The sequence below is a fragment of the Corvus brachyrhynchos genome, unplaced genomic scaffold (assembly GCF_000691975.1).
Source record: "Corvus brachyrhynchos isolate BGI_N302 unplaced genomic scaffold, ASM69197v1 scaffold116, whole genome shotgun sequence".
NCBI lineage: Eukaryota > Metazoa > Chordata > Aves > Passeriformes > Corvidae > Corvus > Corvus brachyrhynchos.
In genome coordinates, this window is record NW_008240221.1 from 3,982,489 (window position 1) to 3,998,404 (window position 15,916).

Consider the following 15,916-nt stretch of genomic DNA (forward strand, 5'->3'; position numbering starts at 1 on the left):
GTTCAACTCGTGAGCAAAAGCACCTGCGCTGAGATAGGCAGATGCTGACGCAGCTGTAATTTCATGAGAAGTTTGGACAGGGAGAGATTGACCAGATGAGGACTTTTGCTCCAAATGGGAAAGGAGAAAACCTCAGTTCCTAGAGATGCTCCCAGAGATAGTCCTAAAGATGAAGATGATGAAGACCCTTTGCTCCCAGGGAAGGAGAAGGGCCTCTGTTTTTGTTTCTGAACGGCTCAACCTTAAAATTGTACCCCAAAAAACTTCAAGAGTGGACCCTCGAAAGCAGTTGCAGGAAAAGCTGCAAGTCGGGGGAAAGGACTCACACGCAGGCAGAGAGACTCCTCTTCCTAAATGGACTGAACAATATTTGGAAGTGGGCGGCTGTCTCGTTGTGATCATGTTTTCATAGCACAAGCAAGAAGAGACTTCTCTTTCTAAATGGACTGAACAAGGTTATTATGGAAGTGGTGAACAGACTGAACATCTTAAGGGTTGTCTTTTTACACTGTCAGTGGGAGAAGGGAGGAAGGTGGGGGGAGGAGAAGAGTTCTGAAGGTGGTATAATTTTTTTTCCCCTCTTTTAGGTCTGTTAATAAACTTCTTTATATTCTTTCAAGTTTGGTGCCTGCTTTGCATTTCTCCTAATCCTTATCTCACAGCAGATAAACAGTAATGAGTATTTTGGACCAAACCACTACACTAAATTGGTGTTTCCGCCCGGTTACAAACCGAACCCACGACAACAAGGTTTGTAAATTCACACTGTCATCTTAATAGGAACATTTGTAAGGCAGAAAGGAAGCAACAGACAGCTGTGCAATATCCCTAACCAATCAGGACTGCAGAGGAGTTGTGCCATGCACACAGACACTGCATATGTGAACCAGAGAAAATCAACCATCACAAAGGTTGTTCTGGCCAGTGGGGTTCTTCCTTCATTGTTCACTGCCTCAAACACCAGAGAACTGACAGTATAAACAATTTGTTCAGTGCCTATGCTTTTGTAGAAAACACTTATAAAATAAACTAAATCTCAAAATCTTAGGGTTTTTTTCTTCTTCAACATGAGTGGTATATGTTCATATATTCTAAACTATTATGAAACAATTAAAGCAAATTATGGTTTCTAAATTGCACACATTAGTTACTCCATTAACTTCTAAAGATGCAGAAAAATGACAGTTGTTAAACAAGTAACATTAGATACACTAGTTATCTTTTCTATTATTTCCTCTCCTGATAATTTCAATCTTAGTATGAGCCATACACCCATTTGCTTCAATTAAAAAAATTCAAAATTAATAAGAAAGCCAGTGGCAATCACACAGATTATTAAAGCAAGCCCTTTATAAAGTACAGTGATTAATGTCATACTGCAAAAAATGCACAATGTTTAATCAAGATAATAAGATGAGTGTATAGTTCAGGACTTCAAACACTTGGGAGGTGGCGGCGTTTAAGACTAAACCTTACCATTCCTGTGATGTTTGGATTTGCTCCTTTCTCAAGCAGCAGTTTAGCCACTTCAGTACGGCCTTTGTATGATGCCCACATCAGGGCAGTCCATCCTCCCTGGCAAGCACAAGTCAAAGAAATGTAAAAACTGAAAAACACTTAGAAATCTAACTAATGACTTTTATTCCATTTTGTATTTCTCCTAAGACTATTCTGCAAATCCAAAATATAATAAGGATTGACCACATAATGTTGTAATTCTATTTATGTAGAATAAATAATAGGCTCCTGCAAAACTTGGGAAAACATCATGTCCTTAATGTTGCTGAATACTGAATTCAGATTTCAAATGCACACAGATTCAACCACTAGACTAAAAAGAAAGCCCAAGAAACATACCACAATCTTAAAACAAAGTCTAGAATCCAACTCAATTAATACAAAAAGTTTACTTTTGATTTCTGTAACAGAGATAAGAGCAATTAATTTCAAACTACACTGGTGTGTTCATTTAAGTTTGTAAACTAGGAGACAATGAAGTTTCACTGCCTAAGGCATTTGAAAGGTCACGTAAACAAATTTAATTTTAAAATAACAGTATGCCTCCAATAAATGTAAGCACAATTTTTATTTATTTCTTTATAATACACTTTTGGAGATGTGAAAGATCCCTCTGACTGACAGAGGTCTAGAAATCAAGCACTTGGGCCATGTGAATCTGCTTAATGTTAAATGAAAAATCTTGGTTAGTGAAGATGCTTCAGGCTTCAGACAGAGCAGAACTTAAATTAAAGAAAGCACTTGAACTCACCCATAGTGGTTTTCCCCACTCTAACTTAAGCAGAACAAAATTAGTCCTTGCAGGTACCTAATTTCATCTTCTGTCAATGGAGACAGTTTACAGCTCTTCAGAGCCATCTAATCTTACAATGGTGTCAGCAGCTTTTGTAACTCTTTAGATGGGCTGGACTGAAGCGTCCACTTTTCCACTTAAAAATTTGGCAAGATGAACGAAAACAAGGACTGCTGTATGAACAATCACGGCTGCCCAGGGAAAAAGTAAATACGGACAGGTATCTTCTGGGAAAGACAACTTTTATTTTACCAGAATACTTAAAAAAACAAAGTCACTACTACCAAAAAAAAACCCCAACAAAAAAACCCCAAACCAACCCTCTTCCTGCAAGAAAATCTCACCCACACAAAACACACCCAAAAATCAAACTGCTCTTCAGTTTAGCTTTTTTCCAAAGCAAGTTAAGGGGGGAAAAGCAGCCCTAGTAAACCAGATGCCTTTATTAACACTAAAGCAATCATTTTACAAGTGTAAAAAACAATATCTAACTATATATTCTTTTCCATTTCAGTCACAATGAGTACAAAATGTAAAAAGGAAAGATCTTTCCTTAATTTTATGGAATTGGAAATCTCCAATTCACAAAACTGTTTTTCTATTTGATTTTTACTCTAGGACAACACATACCAAATCCCGATGCTCCAAACTGACATTGTAATTGAGCAGCTCTGCTACAATAGCTGCATGTCCTTCTTTAGCTGCTGAAATAAGAGCTGTCCAGTTATCCTAGGAAAAAAGAAAAAATGTTATAAAGTAATATTCAATATTTCAATACAAGTAACCTTGTTTTTCAAATGCTTAATCCACAACATATGGAAATACAGAAGCCCTTAAAATAGCTGTCCTTTAAAAAAAAAAAAAAGTACTAATAAACTCACAGTGTTCCAGTTACACACATGGAAATACAGAGCAACTACTCCAAATCTCAGCTCCAATTAAGTGCTCTCCTACCCAATATCTATCTCTTTCCACTCCTCAGTTCACTGCAGGTTATCTTAATAAATATATGGAGAAAGCAGCACCTCCAAAGGATTAGGGAATGAGGTTAAGACACTGCAAACTGCTGAGAGGGAACAACATGATAACCAAGACCACAGAAAACACTGGCAGTGGGTCTCCACATACAGTGTGTGACAGCACCCAAGGGACTGATATGCAGAGTAATCTGGACCACAGCTTTTCACATTTCTGATCACTTCGGGAAGATATATTTTCCCTTGCATTATGCTTATTTTCCCCCCACTGCTCAAAGCACATCCAAGTGTGGGCTGATTTTTTATATGCCACACACTTATAAAATATAGCAACAGTTTATAAGGTAGCTATCCTTCCTAGAAATATAGAAACTGTGGCATTTATAGCAATTATAATAAAATGTCTCAAAACAATAGAGACTTGGTTGGGTTTTGTTGCTTTGGTTTTTTTAGGTGACAGATTCCATAGCAGACCTTTCCTGAATGTCCATACTGCTACACTTAAACTAAGTGCAGAAGTTAAAAAAAACCCAAACCCAAGCAATATCCTTTTCCTGTTTATCACTCTTCACTGGAATATACAGACCTTTCAAAACTTTCTAACAATATCTCTGTCCCATTCACTTGTTTTGGGCATCTTTCATCAGGAGTCAACCTCTTTTGCTGAGGCATGAAGACAATTCATAAATTTGAAATGCCTCTCTGCCACTGTTCTGGCTTTCACCTGAAATAAACCTTTAACCTAAATTCTCCCTATGTATTTACTGGAAAAACACCAAAACCAAATGAAAAAACCCCGAACAAATGAACAAAAATTCAACCCACTGACATACCTCAACAACACCAAGATGAGCAAAACCACTTGGACTTCATCTTTGATGCTGTATTTCTCTATCCTAATTTCCCAGAAGAAACAGCAGCAAGATTCAGCAGAGATCAAGATGTTTTAAATGTCTGAGGGATATCCCTACTCCTCATGAGGATCCAGAGAAATAAAAAAGCTAAGCAATTTTGAATAAAATTTCTCTTACATGTCATCATTTCCCACCTGCTTTTTTCCCTCCTGAGCTCAACACTAACCTAAATTCCCTTTCTTTGCCTGCCCCTTGTAATTTCTTGCTCCTCCACTGTTACATACCACCACATAAAGAACTAATACTTACTGCATCTTCCAAGTTGCAATTAGCTCCCTTCTTGAGAAGCTCCTGGACAATTTCTAAATTGCCTTGCTCAGCAGCCAACATAAGTGGAGTCTGGCCATTCTGAAATCCAAGTGACAGGAAAATAGATGCATTGGGAAGTGATAAAAATGACACACGTACCCACACAATAAAAACCCAGAACCTACAGGGCAATGTTGTTTCCATTTTTAACTGCCAGTGAGAAGTTGTAATTAAGACTGCTGTTTAAACCACACAGCATTCTTGCAATAAAAATGGAGAACATGGTATAGAACCCTGTCCCACAGGAGATTACAAAACAAACACAAAAAACCCCAAACATTTCAGACATTAAAAAGGGCTATGAAAAGAAAAAAGTTACATTATTAAATAGCTACCTTTCTGAATGATTTGCTTGCTGAACACATCTCCAATACGAGTTACATCTTTACAACTTGGAGCAAGTCAGTCACATTTAAAAAAATAATAAAGAAAGAAGTCTACCCTAGGAACCACAATGGCCATTAAAACATGCACACTGATTCAGAGGAACAGCTGCTAAAGCCTTGGAAAAAATAGTCAGTTTCTACAACCCACTTTCATCTGACAGCATAAGAAATACAGACATCACTCCTGTCCTCTGCAACATGGATTCTTAGCAGACGGTCTCATCTTAGGGAAGATGAAAGACAGAAAACCTGGTTTATTTGCCTTCAGAAGTGTTATAGAAGTCAGTTAGAATCTGTCACCCTTCCATCAGACTACTTTCGTGTCAGCAAATTTCTGAGATACAATTGCTCTGCATGATGAAAAGTAAAACTTGCTAAATTTTACAGTAAATTTATTAATTACAACAAGTTTAATAAATTAAAAGAATTTTTCCTGACCTGGCTTCTGTTTTTTCTCTCTACCATCCAGAAAACTCAGATTATCTAGTCTCTAAATAATGCAAAAGCTACATGTTAGGAGCTATATACCAGCAATTACCCTGGAAAGAATAAAAATGAATGCAGAATCACAATACAGTAGTATCACTAATCTTCATAACTGACACAATTAATACTACAATTAATAACAATACTTGATGACTCTTTCACACACAAAATTAGAGAAATGCATGGATTCTTTCAAAAACACTTTTTGGCCCATCAGCTGTTGCCCATCTAATTACATCTATAATATAATTTTTCACAAAGAAAAATTATGCTCTCATGTAAGTTTATGTTGTTATAACTGTACATTGTATACATTCAAAAGGACACTGTTGCTTTTAGATCCTAAAGTATATTTTGTATTAACAAGAAGCAATTTTTAGGTCTCGTCATTAAAAAATTAATTAAAATGCTCAAAAAATCAAGAGAAAATAAACCACTACTTTTTAGAAAAGAACAGCTCTCTTTGAAGGAGGAAACAGTCATAACTTTTGCTCTTTAAGATATGCAAGCTAATAAGTTGGGGATACACATGCCAAGTGATTTCAGAAATCATGACTGACCACTCTGCCTTCTGTGATGACACCACCGGTCAGTGGATGAAGAGCTGAGACGTTGTTTATGCCATATCCAGTAAGGATTTCAACACTGTCTCCCACAACGACCACAGACACTAATGAAGTACAGGCTAGACAAACGGACAGAGAGGTGGACTGAAACTGGCTGCAGTGCTGGGCTCAGAGCATTGGGATCAGCAGTACAAAGTCCAGCTGGAGGCCAGTCACTAGTGCAGGGAATCGATACTGGGATCTTATTTAAGCCCTTCATTAAGGACTGGGGCAAGGGGACAGAGTGCGCCCGCAGCACCTTTGCAGCCTGGACTAAGTTGGAGGCTGATGCACCAGATGCTTGTGCTGCCATCCACAGGGACACTGACAGGCTGGGCACACAGGAACCTACCGTACTGAGTACAGGTGTCTCGTTGTGATACCCAGAGGAAACTGCACTGAATCTTTGCGAAGAGAAGCTGGGACTGCCCTGCGCCAGACACAGGCAATTCCAGCTGGCTCCAACCAACTCACCCCAGGACACAGGGCTAGATAATCTCCAGGGATGCCTTCCAAGCAGTGCTTTACCAATACACACAAAACCCCCTATTTTAGCCTGACCATTCTTCTCACCTCCTTCAAACAGTTACTATTGCTATCAGTCTGAGTGTCTTCCACAAGCGGATAACACAAAAGGATAATACAATCCAAATAAAAGTATGTCTGGGAAAGAAGAGGCTGTGGATGGTAAAATTATTCCCTCCTGTTAGAAGTGCCAGACAGCTGCAGACTGGCTTTGGTTTTCTGAGACAGATGTAAAATTTTCTACAGGGGTACTGAAAACATCCTTCCCTTTTTGTTAGAAGACTCTCAAATGTAAGTAGAATGTTATAATGTTTTAGCAGCCATCACAAAGATTTCACCAACACAGAAACAAAAGATAATTACCACATCTGTGCTATCCAGATTAGTTCTCAAAAGTTGCGAAAGAGTCTGGACACTCCACAACAACTAAATACCCATATTTCTCACACGCACATCAAGTACTGTCTATATGTACATCGCAACTCAGTCTAAGTATTGGAATGACCAAATTATAAAGGAGCACACCTGTATCTTTATAGGGAAATCAATTAGTGGTGTCACCTTACAGATTAGCACTCTTGCAGTCTGTGAGAGAACAGAAGATTCAGAATTGAACATGCAGAAGCTCCTTCAGTACCAAGAGCAGAAAGAAAGCAACATCAAGGGAAAGCGGAGGCTGTTAGGATCAAAGTCTATCACCCAAGGCAAGAATCTATCATTAGCTGTTAATTCATGTGTCTGGTATGAGAAAGAAGAAATCACACAAACGGAATGATGAGCAGGGAAAAGGCAGAGAGGCTGAGCCCTCCCCTCCTTAACTGAAACTGATGGTGTTAATGAACAAAACCATCCATACACAAACTGACTGGGACATTCCAGCTTTTCTGGCAACTGGCCACAGTCAAGATAAAAATGATTGGAAACAATGTGGGTGATCCTACCATTGGACAAGTCACTGCAGCCTGGGAGGTCCAGGCATTAGCAAACCTTGGCTTGCCAGCAATCTTTTTAGATCTCCAAAGGCACTCTCCTTTTGGTATTTTCTTTTTACCCAAGAAGAAAAGATGACTTGGCAGGTCCAAAACTGGAAACTGAATTGCACTCAAAGCCACTGAATTCCAAGGAAGAGCTAGCATTTAAACAAAACTCCTATCATTACACATATGGACTGTCCCTGTAAGGGGTTTAAAACTAATGTAAACCACACACGTCTGTCTGCAGAAATGACTTTCTCCAATGCAACAGATCAGAAGACTGAAAACAATAGGTATCAGGGAAATGATCTCTGCAAAGGCAGTTAATGAAACCCAAGACTACATTTAGTCCCACCAATAAGTGAAGAAAACTTTAGAAAAGAAGGTGAAGGCAGTGACACTTGATAAAATCAACATGAACTCTGATTTCGGCCATGTTGTTGAAAGGAATTGCCAGCAGAGGGAACAGATATTCCCCTTCTCACATATGCTACATGCCAGGTGGTGAGGTTAATGTGTATGCTCTGAAACTTAAAAATTCTCCCATCTCAAATACCTCCGTGTATGTGCATACAAAGCATGGAACGAATGTGCCAACAAGGAAAGAAAGCTGTCTTAATTGAAACCAGATCTGATAACTACAGTAAGGCTGAATTCTGTACATTGTTTTCACATTTGCATGATGCTTTTTGAGTTTGAGTAATATACGCCATTGGACTTCTTTCCAAAACAATATTCTTTCCATCTTATGCGGATTTGAAAAACTGATCAAAACAACAGATTCTGAATAATTCTCATATAAACTCCCTACTGTGTATCAATACTTCCGCGTACTCCTGGTAACCTGTAGATACATATTTTTTCATCTAGATGAGCACATGCTCATGTAAGTTGCAATATATGCTCTTATTTGGACTGTATAACAAAGTATCTTGACTGAAAACCAGGATGTGAGGCAGGGATCATCATCATACCAGGTCTCACCCCAAAACAAACAGGGCACATGCAGTTGCATCTGTGAACTAAGAACCAATTCTTAGGTATAAACTCCATTTACAAAGTAAGGATGGAGCTGCATTTTCCAGCTCAGAAGAACATTCTAGAAAGCAAATACTATGAAAGATGCTTGAGGTGCTGACAGAGACCGAATACAGTGTTCAGGTTATGCAAAGATAAGCAATCACTTAAAAACAAAACTGAAATTTGTATATTAAATAACCAGTGTGATCTCACTAATTATTCATTCTGTAACTAACAAGCTGCAATGTGAAACTGACCTTTTCAAAAATCATCTTACCTCATTTCTCTCATCGACATCCCTGCATTTCTCTAGAAGCGCTTTCAGAGCAGGAACATTTCCTTCTTCTACGTAGGTCAACAGACTCTGACTCATCAGACTTGCCATCTTCACACAGTATTTAAAATGCCTCTAGATAACAAAGCTTACCTGCATTTCAGGAAAGGAAAAAAAACCAGCAAAGCATAAGTAACAGGTATGACATTAGAAAGCATGAATTGTATATGCTACTGAATTATTGGTTGGGTACAAACACCTGCCATTCTCCTCAACAAAACACTGTGGAGACGTGCATTAAAATGCACTACATTCCCATGAAAAGTCTTAACTCTTTCTAGTTCTTAGAAAATTACTGGAATTCTTTTAGCTGTTATGTGCTGTCTAAATAAATATTCTGAATGGAATGCATAGTAGTTTCTGTACATACAGCATCACAGGAATATCTGTATATGTTACATACTTTATATCTACTATTTACAATATAACCCTTATCCTTTATGTGCATAAGCAGAGCATTGAGACTAATCAGCATTACAAAATACAGTGATTCTATCTAAATAGCAGCCATATGGAACTCTGAGAAACGCCATTTACTAAATCAGTTATCACCAACTTTATGCAGACATGCCTGCATGTGATGGCACATTGTTACTTGCTAGTCAAACTTAACATGGCTTCTGTTAACTGATTATGTTTTTAACCTTTAATATGCAAGACAGCAAAGGTTTTTCTTTCTTAAGGCAGACCACTAACAACCATTTCAGACTTCCTAAAAAGTTGTGCCCAGTAAGTTCGGAGCACCAGTAGTATTACAGGGCCAGATTTATACATACACAGCGACAGAAGCGGAGTCACTCACTGCACCTAAATTTAGTTTCACTAGATGCAGAACAGGTCATGGGGTTAAATACAAGACTCCACCACCCCTACACACCTTTCTCCTCACCAGTGGCTGACATGATCATGAACCTCCAGTTTAGTATCAGCTAAAGCCTACTGCTTAGGCTATTCTCTCCCAGGGAGAAGCCAAAGACTAGTGGCTTTCCCAGGCAAATGTTCTTACTTTTGTTCTCAAATCAAAGCAGCCAGGGAATTTTTCTGCACTTCCAACTCAAGTGGAACAAAAAGAGATGAGAGGAAGACAGCAGGAACTTCACCATGCTTAGCACAGAGAAGTTAGTTTAGATTTAGAAATTTAAATAAAATTATCCAGTTCCACTTTCAATTGCTGACATAGTCGGTAACAGTATAACACCATCCTTTCTCCTTTACCAGGTGAGTATATATAGTCATACACAGCACTGTCACAGTTTATTAGATACAGCCTGAGCTCACCTACAGCACTGCAGCCACCACGTGACCCACATACAGAAATGCCTTGTTCAAAAAAAGTGCCAGCTAACACCTCAGTTAAGATGACAGCAGCTCTGGGTACGTGCAAATACAATTCAGGTGCACATGAATGTCTAGTGACAAAAGAAACTACAGACATTGTTTAAAACTTTCATCTAAAACAAGTAAAAAAAAAATCTAGATTCAACCTGTAAAGCCCAGAAGCAGTTTTCGTAGGCACTGCTGCCAGTCCGTCCCACAAGAAAGCTATAAATAAACTAAGAAAACAAAAGGTCCGTCACATTTACCGTACAGTTAAATTACCATCGAAGGGGGTGAGCAGCACAACAGTGGTGTTATATATCTGTCTTCATTTTCTTCAGTAGGAGGAAGAGCCAACTAAGAGGTTGCAAACTTAAAAAAAACACTAAACCACACCAAAAAATGAAAGGTTTGAAAAGAAACAGAGATTTTACTGACTCAGGGTGGACACACAGGCTCCTACTGCCATTTCAGACACAAAAATACCAGGAAAGTTAGCATCTTGCCTGGCATCCAGCTACCAGTCCAGAACAGCCCACCTCCCTTACAGCCAACAGCAGCATCTTACAGCCCTACGCAGGTGTCTCAGATAATCAGTCACCTAAAATGACATTAGATATTCACACACATCTGTATTCCTCCCATTAGTTTTTATATATGACAACAGAAATCCATGAAATGTGATTTGCTGCTAGCTCCATTGCCACCACAGGCATTTTCTGCTTTTCCTGTGCAGTCTCCCAGCTTCTCTCCTGTAGCTGTACCTTCAATACCCATGCTACTTTCCATACCAAATATTAAATTGAAAACTGCATTAAGAACATCCCCAAAACATGACTAAAAATGTCTCACCAAATGAATTATACTCTGCAGTTGCCATCAAAATTTCACCAATTAATTCTCAGCTAGTGTGAAAAGAAAGAAAGTACTCAGAATTGCTTTTTGCTCAAAGTAAGATTCTTCCCTTGATGATCCCTGTGAGCAGACAGAGGGCAGAGGCAGCCCTGCTGCACTGTAGATAAGCATACTGCTTCAGAAATTCCAGTTGGCAACAGTGCAGCTTCTGCCTTCATGCAGAGCTGAATCCTTAAACCTCTGACTAACAGCAAAGCACCCAATGCCAATGAACATGTCTAGCGATGTGTTTAGAAACTCCATGTTAATATTACTTTTATAAAATGATAAAAAATTTGTACCAGTGAGCCATCTCCAAGAATATTAGTATGTCTTATCCCCTATGCTTCACTGTCACATAATATGCCTTTCTTGGAATTAATAACAGTCTATTTTATAAAAACAGGAATCACAAAATCAAATATTATAATTATGCACTTTATATCCTCATGCTTTTATTTGCCCTTTTTCAGGCAAGCTTCTTAGAGCATCCAAAAGATTAACATCACTGGAGGGCTTTGGGAAGGCACAGTCTAGGGACAACAACAACCATCAAACAAACAAAACACTCCCCACCACTCCAGAAACAAAGGTAAATAAAAAAAGGGTGGTATTAAGATTTTTGGAAACTTTGCTTTATTTTTTCCCCACCAAGAACAAAAAACATGCCCGAAACAAGCCTAAATGGGTCTGTTCATTAGACTTTCACTCATGACAGCAAGTCAACATCACTTGAACACAGCCACAGCCCACCTTTTTATTAAACAAAATATATGTTATTATGTTATGAAAATTAGGCACTGTACTCCAAGTCCATATGGGTGCTGGTCACTGAAGTGTGATTTCCTCCCATGCTTCAGATTTCTTTTAAATAATGATAAAAACTGAACCAAGATTCTGAGGAACAGTCTCTAGCTGTAATTCCATTCTAAGTAATTCTATTCTGGTCTCTCTGATGAAAAATGCTCCTGAAATACATATTCAGTTTTCAAACAACCCAGGAATAAAAAGAAAACTCTATGTCTTACCCTTGACCAAATTAAAAGATGAGAACTTAATCCCTGTTAAATTACATAAATATAGTGCAAAACCAGTATAATTCCAGAACATCCTATACATAAATGGTCTTAATTGCTCAATTAACACATTTACTTTTTCTTTGACACAGCAGAAGTATTTTCACAATCTGTAACAAAAATTTCAGTTCAAACCAGGATTGTGCTTGGAAACCAATCCCCTTTCCAATAAGGATTAATGCTATTATTTTTCTCTCCCACCTAAGTGAGCCAATTTCCAGTGCACAAACCTGCTCTTCATTAATAATCCAAACTTTCAAGCTTGGAAATCTCACAATGCCCTTGGGCAGCAAATCCTGGTATTTTATAAAACTAACAACACACCAAGAACCATGAAAAGTTATAAAGTGCACAAATGCTCAGGTGAAGGCAATGTTTGCACAGGGATTAACCTGTTTTTGTAAGACTCTCACATCCTGAGCTGATGCAGACAAATGTTATCACTGTTTAGGAAAGACGGCAAAAATTTGTCAATTTAAAAAAATTTGATTTCTCTCAACAGCACCAATATTGACAGCAGAGGTCCTGATAACTCAAATCTGCAGGTGTTTTATGTATTCTCAGAACCTCTTATCAGTTCCTAACTATATAACAAATATTATTACTCACTAAATTTTCAAACTATCATATTTTTTACATAGCTCTTCCCCATTTTTTTTTATTGTGCAAACAGTGATCTTTTTTGAATAAGGATCAAAACTGGTCAACAACACTAGCATTACTGAGAATATCTATTGAAAACAAAAAAAAGAAAGTCAGGATAGTAATGACATTAAATTCATACTTTTCATCATACTAAGAAAAAACTGTTGCCTACTTTTTAATGCTTCCTTCCTTTTCCAGACACAAAGGCTATCTTCCCAACATGCACCACTGTGGCAGATCTTTCAGCTAACTGTAAAAGGAAATAATTACTGTGCTGCTGAAATCTGAGCACGTACAACTCAAATGTGTAAATGCAGAGCATTTCACCCTTAAGAACTGCAAACGCCATCTTTTCAAATTAGAATTAAAAAATGTGAAACACAAGAATTGTACACATTAAATTTATTATAAAAACCTAACAAGTCAGTTTCATATTCTCACATTTTCATGCTTTATGATGGCATAAAGAAATGAAAAACATGCTGAAACATCACCTTTACTCACACCACACAGAATGCTGCTAAAACAAGCATTGCCCAGCCTTTACAACACCTCATTGTAATAATCCCTTCCTAAACACAAAGAGATCACAAGTCAGGCATCACATTAAGTGGCAAATATTTTAAAATATTCTTTCTGTTGGGACTGAGTCAACCAGCATTTTGTTTAAAGAACAAATTTTGAGAACAGCTGAAATGAGCCTCTAAAAATATTAATTTATGGTATTCAGAGTCAGAGAGAAACAACAAATCTAAGTTTCCATAAGTAGTCTACACCCACACCTCTTCTCCAGTGTCTGAAATTCCAGTGTGACTAATGACCTTATGCTGCATTTCTGCTTTTCCTTATTTATCTGGGAACATTTATTCTACTTCTCTCAACCACATTTCTGTTATCCAGGTGAGAAGTATTTTTTTTAATTACCTTACTTTTTGTTACCTTATCACAAAGAACAAAATAGTGTAACTCCAAAGTATCAAAAGACACAAAAAGTGAACTACTACAGCTAGACACACAGACATTCTTATTTTGAAACCCAAAACCAATAAAACTAAAAAAAAATTTGCACAAAAGGAGGTCTCTATTGTAACCATTATAACTGCACACAGTAAGAAGTAGGGGAAATTGGAGATACACAAGTCCTTCTTTTCTACCTTATGCACAAAAGGCAACAGCCATTTCCAAATATCGTAGTGACGGATTTTTTGTTTGTTTTAATAAAATGAAAGAAACTGGGGATTACATACAAAAGACTCGAAAGATGTAAATCCCTATTTAAAATACAGGGCTGGCTGTCAGCTGATAGCAACTATCAGACATGCCTATGTTCTACCCTGGTTAAAAAATGAGTTAAAATAAAGTGTGAAGTATCTGATAACAGAATTTATACTTATCAGAGAAATCCGTCCTCCTTTAAGACAAAATTTAAATATGGTCAATGAACAGTAACATATTGCTAAGAACATCTGAATTCTAAGACAAAGTTCAATTCCAAAACAAAAAACAAGATGCTCAGTCCTACAGATCACTGTTTCAGGTTTTAAATACATCAAATAAAAGAAAGCAAACAGAAACAAATACAAACAGAAGCAAACAGTTACCAATATTAAGAGGTTTTTTTAAATTATACCAACCAACACAAATTAATTGTCAAAACCTGTATAAAATACACAAAAGCACAAGAAAGTCTGCAATGTCATCTTACACAGTCTCATATGGCAAACGCGTTTCTCTGTATGATAAAATCAAGGGTTTGTTAGTCATAGACACAAGTTATATGACAAAAATCTAACTTTTAGAGTGTTTCCACTTAAGAAAAAAGTGAATGATGTGATGTAGAACTTTAAACTAATATGGCACCATTTCGTAAGCTGTTGTCACACAGAATTTCAAGCAGATTTTAATTTCCTAATAACCAATTTATTTTAAATAAACACTGTGGCAGAACAAAGAATAGATGCCTAACCAGTAGACAAAAGGACGGGTTTTCTTACATGTTCTGATCTCAGAAAAAGATCTTCCGTTTTTCTTTCAATTTCTTTACTATTTGATGGGGGAAGGAGTGTCAGGTAATTAATCAGGCAATGATTCAAACGCTTTTCCAGCAAAAGACATATTACTGTATTGTTCCTCCCATTAATCCTTTACCAAAAGTTATAGAGAGGAAATCGCTTTTCCAACCAATTTTTAAGCATATATGAGAAGTGGCAAAGCCCTACTACCTTTAAGACATTTTGCTACTCTTTCAGTGATGTCCTGTGGCAGGACCTGAAGCAATGGGCAGAAACTGAAACACAGAATCAATTAAGCTGGAAAAGATCTCTGAGAGATCATTCAGTCCAACCTATGATCAAACACCACGATGTCAACAAAGTGGTCTTTCCTTAAACACCTCCAGGGTCAGTGATTTCAGCACCTCCCTGGGCAGTCCATTCCACTGTCTAACTCTTTCTGTGAAGAAATTCTTCCTAATACCAACCTAAACCTCCCCCGGCACAGCCTGAGGCTACATCCTCTTGTGCTATCGCTTGTTACCTGGGAGAAGAGCCTGATCCCCACTTGGCTACAACCTCTTTTCAGGCAGTTGTAGAATGATAAGGCGACTCCTGAGCCTCATTTTTTTTCCAGGCTGACCACCCCCAGCACTCCCTCGGCCGCTCCTCATAGGACTTGTGCTTCAGACCTTTCACCAGCTTCGCTGCCCTTCTCTGCATTTGTTACTGTGAGAGTGACCCAGCACTGGCACAGACTGCCCAGAAAGGTTGCAGATTCTCCGTCCCCGGAGACAGACGAACAACCTCTGGGCACAGTCCTGCGTGATCCACTCCTGTTGTCCCTACTCGAGGAGAAGGGTTAGACCCGATGACCTGGGGAGATCCCTCCCAACCTCAACCGTTCTGTTACTCTTTACCTCAGAAATTAGATGCCAAAAACTTTCCTGACGGGTCGAACCCTTATCTACCTTTCCGAGTCGACAGGAGAGAAACACGGTACAAGAGGCTCCTCCACCCCCGGGACAAGGGTGACAGGAACTCTCGGCCATGCCCGCGGCACCCGCGGAACGCTTTACCCACGGTGCGCTGTCCCCGACAGCCGCACACCGAGCCCAGTCCGCCCCGCACACGCCGCCGTCGGAGCCCCGC

At 38.4% G+C, this 15,916-nt stretch overlaps 1 protein-coding gene across 1 annotated transcript in view; it reads right to left on the minus strand.

Annotated features, from left to right (window-relative positions):
- Positions 1 to 13,023, minus strand: part of KIDINS220 (kinase D-interacting substrate 220kDa) — a 75,356-nt gene extending 62,333 nt beyond the window's left edge. The window contains exons 1-5 of the mRNA XM_017744909.1: positions 12,946 to 13,023; positions 8,785 to 8,934; positions 4,452 to 4,550; positions 2,942 to 3,040; positions 1,477 to 1,575 (exon numbers count right to left, since the gene is read on the minus strand). Coding sequence (XP_017600398.1) covers positions 1,477 to 1,575; positions 2,942 to 3,040; positions 4,452 to 4,550; positions 8,785 to 8,892 — 405 coding nt within the window. The 5' untranslated portion in view covers positions 8,893 to 8,934; positions 12,946 to 13,023. The remainder of the gene's footprint in view (positions 1 to 1,476; positions 1,576 to 2,941; positions 3,041 to 4,451; positions 4,551 to 8,784; positions 8,935 to 12,945) is intronic.
- Positions 13,024 to 15,916: the final 2,893 nt, after the last annotated feature.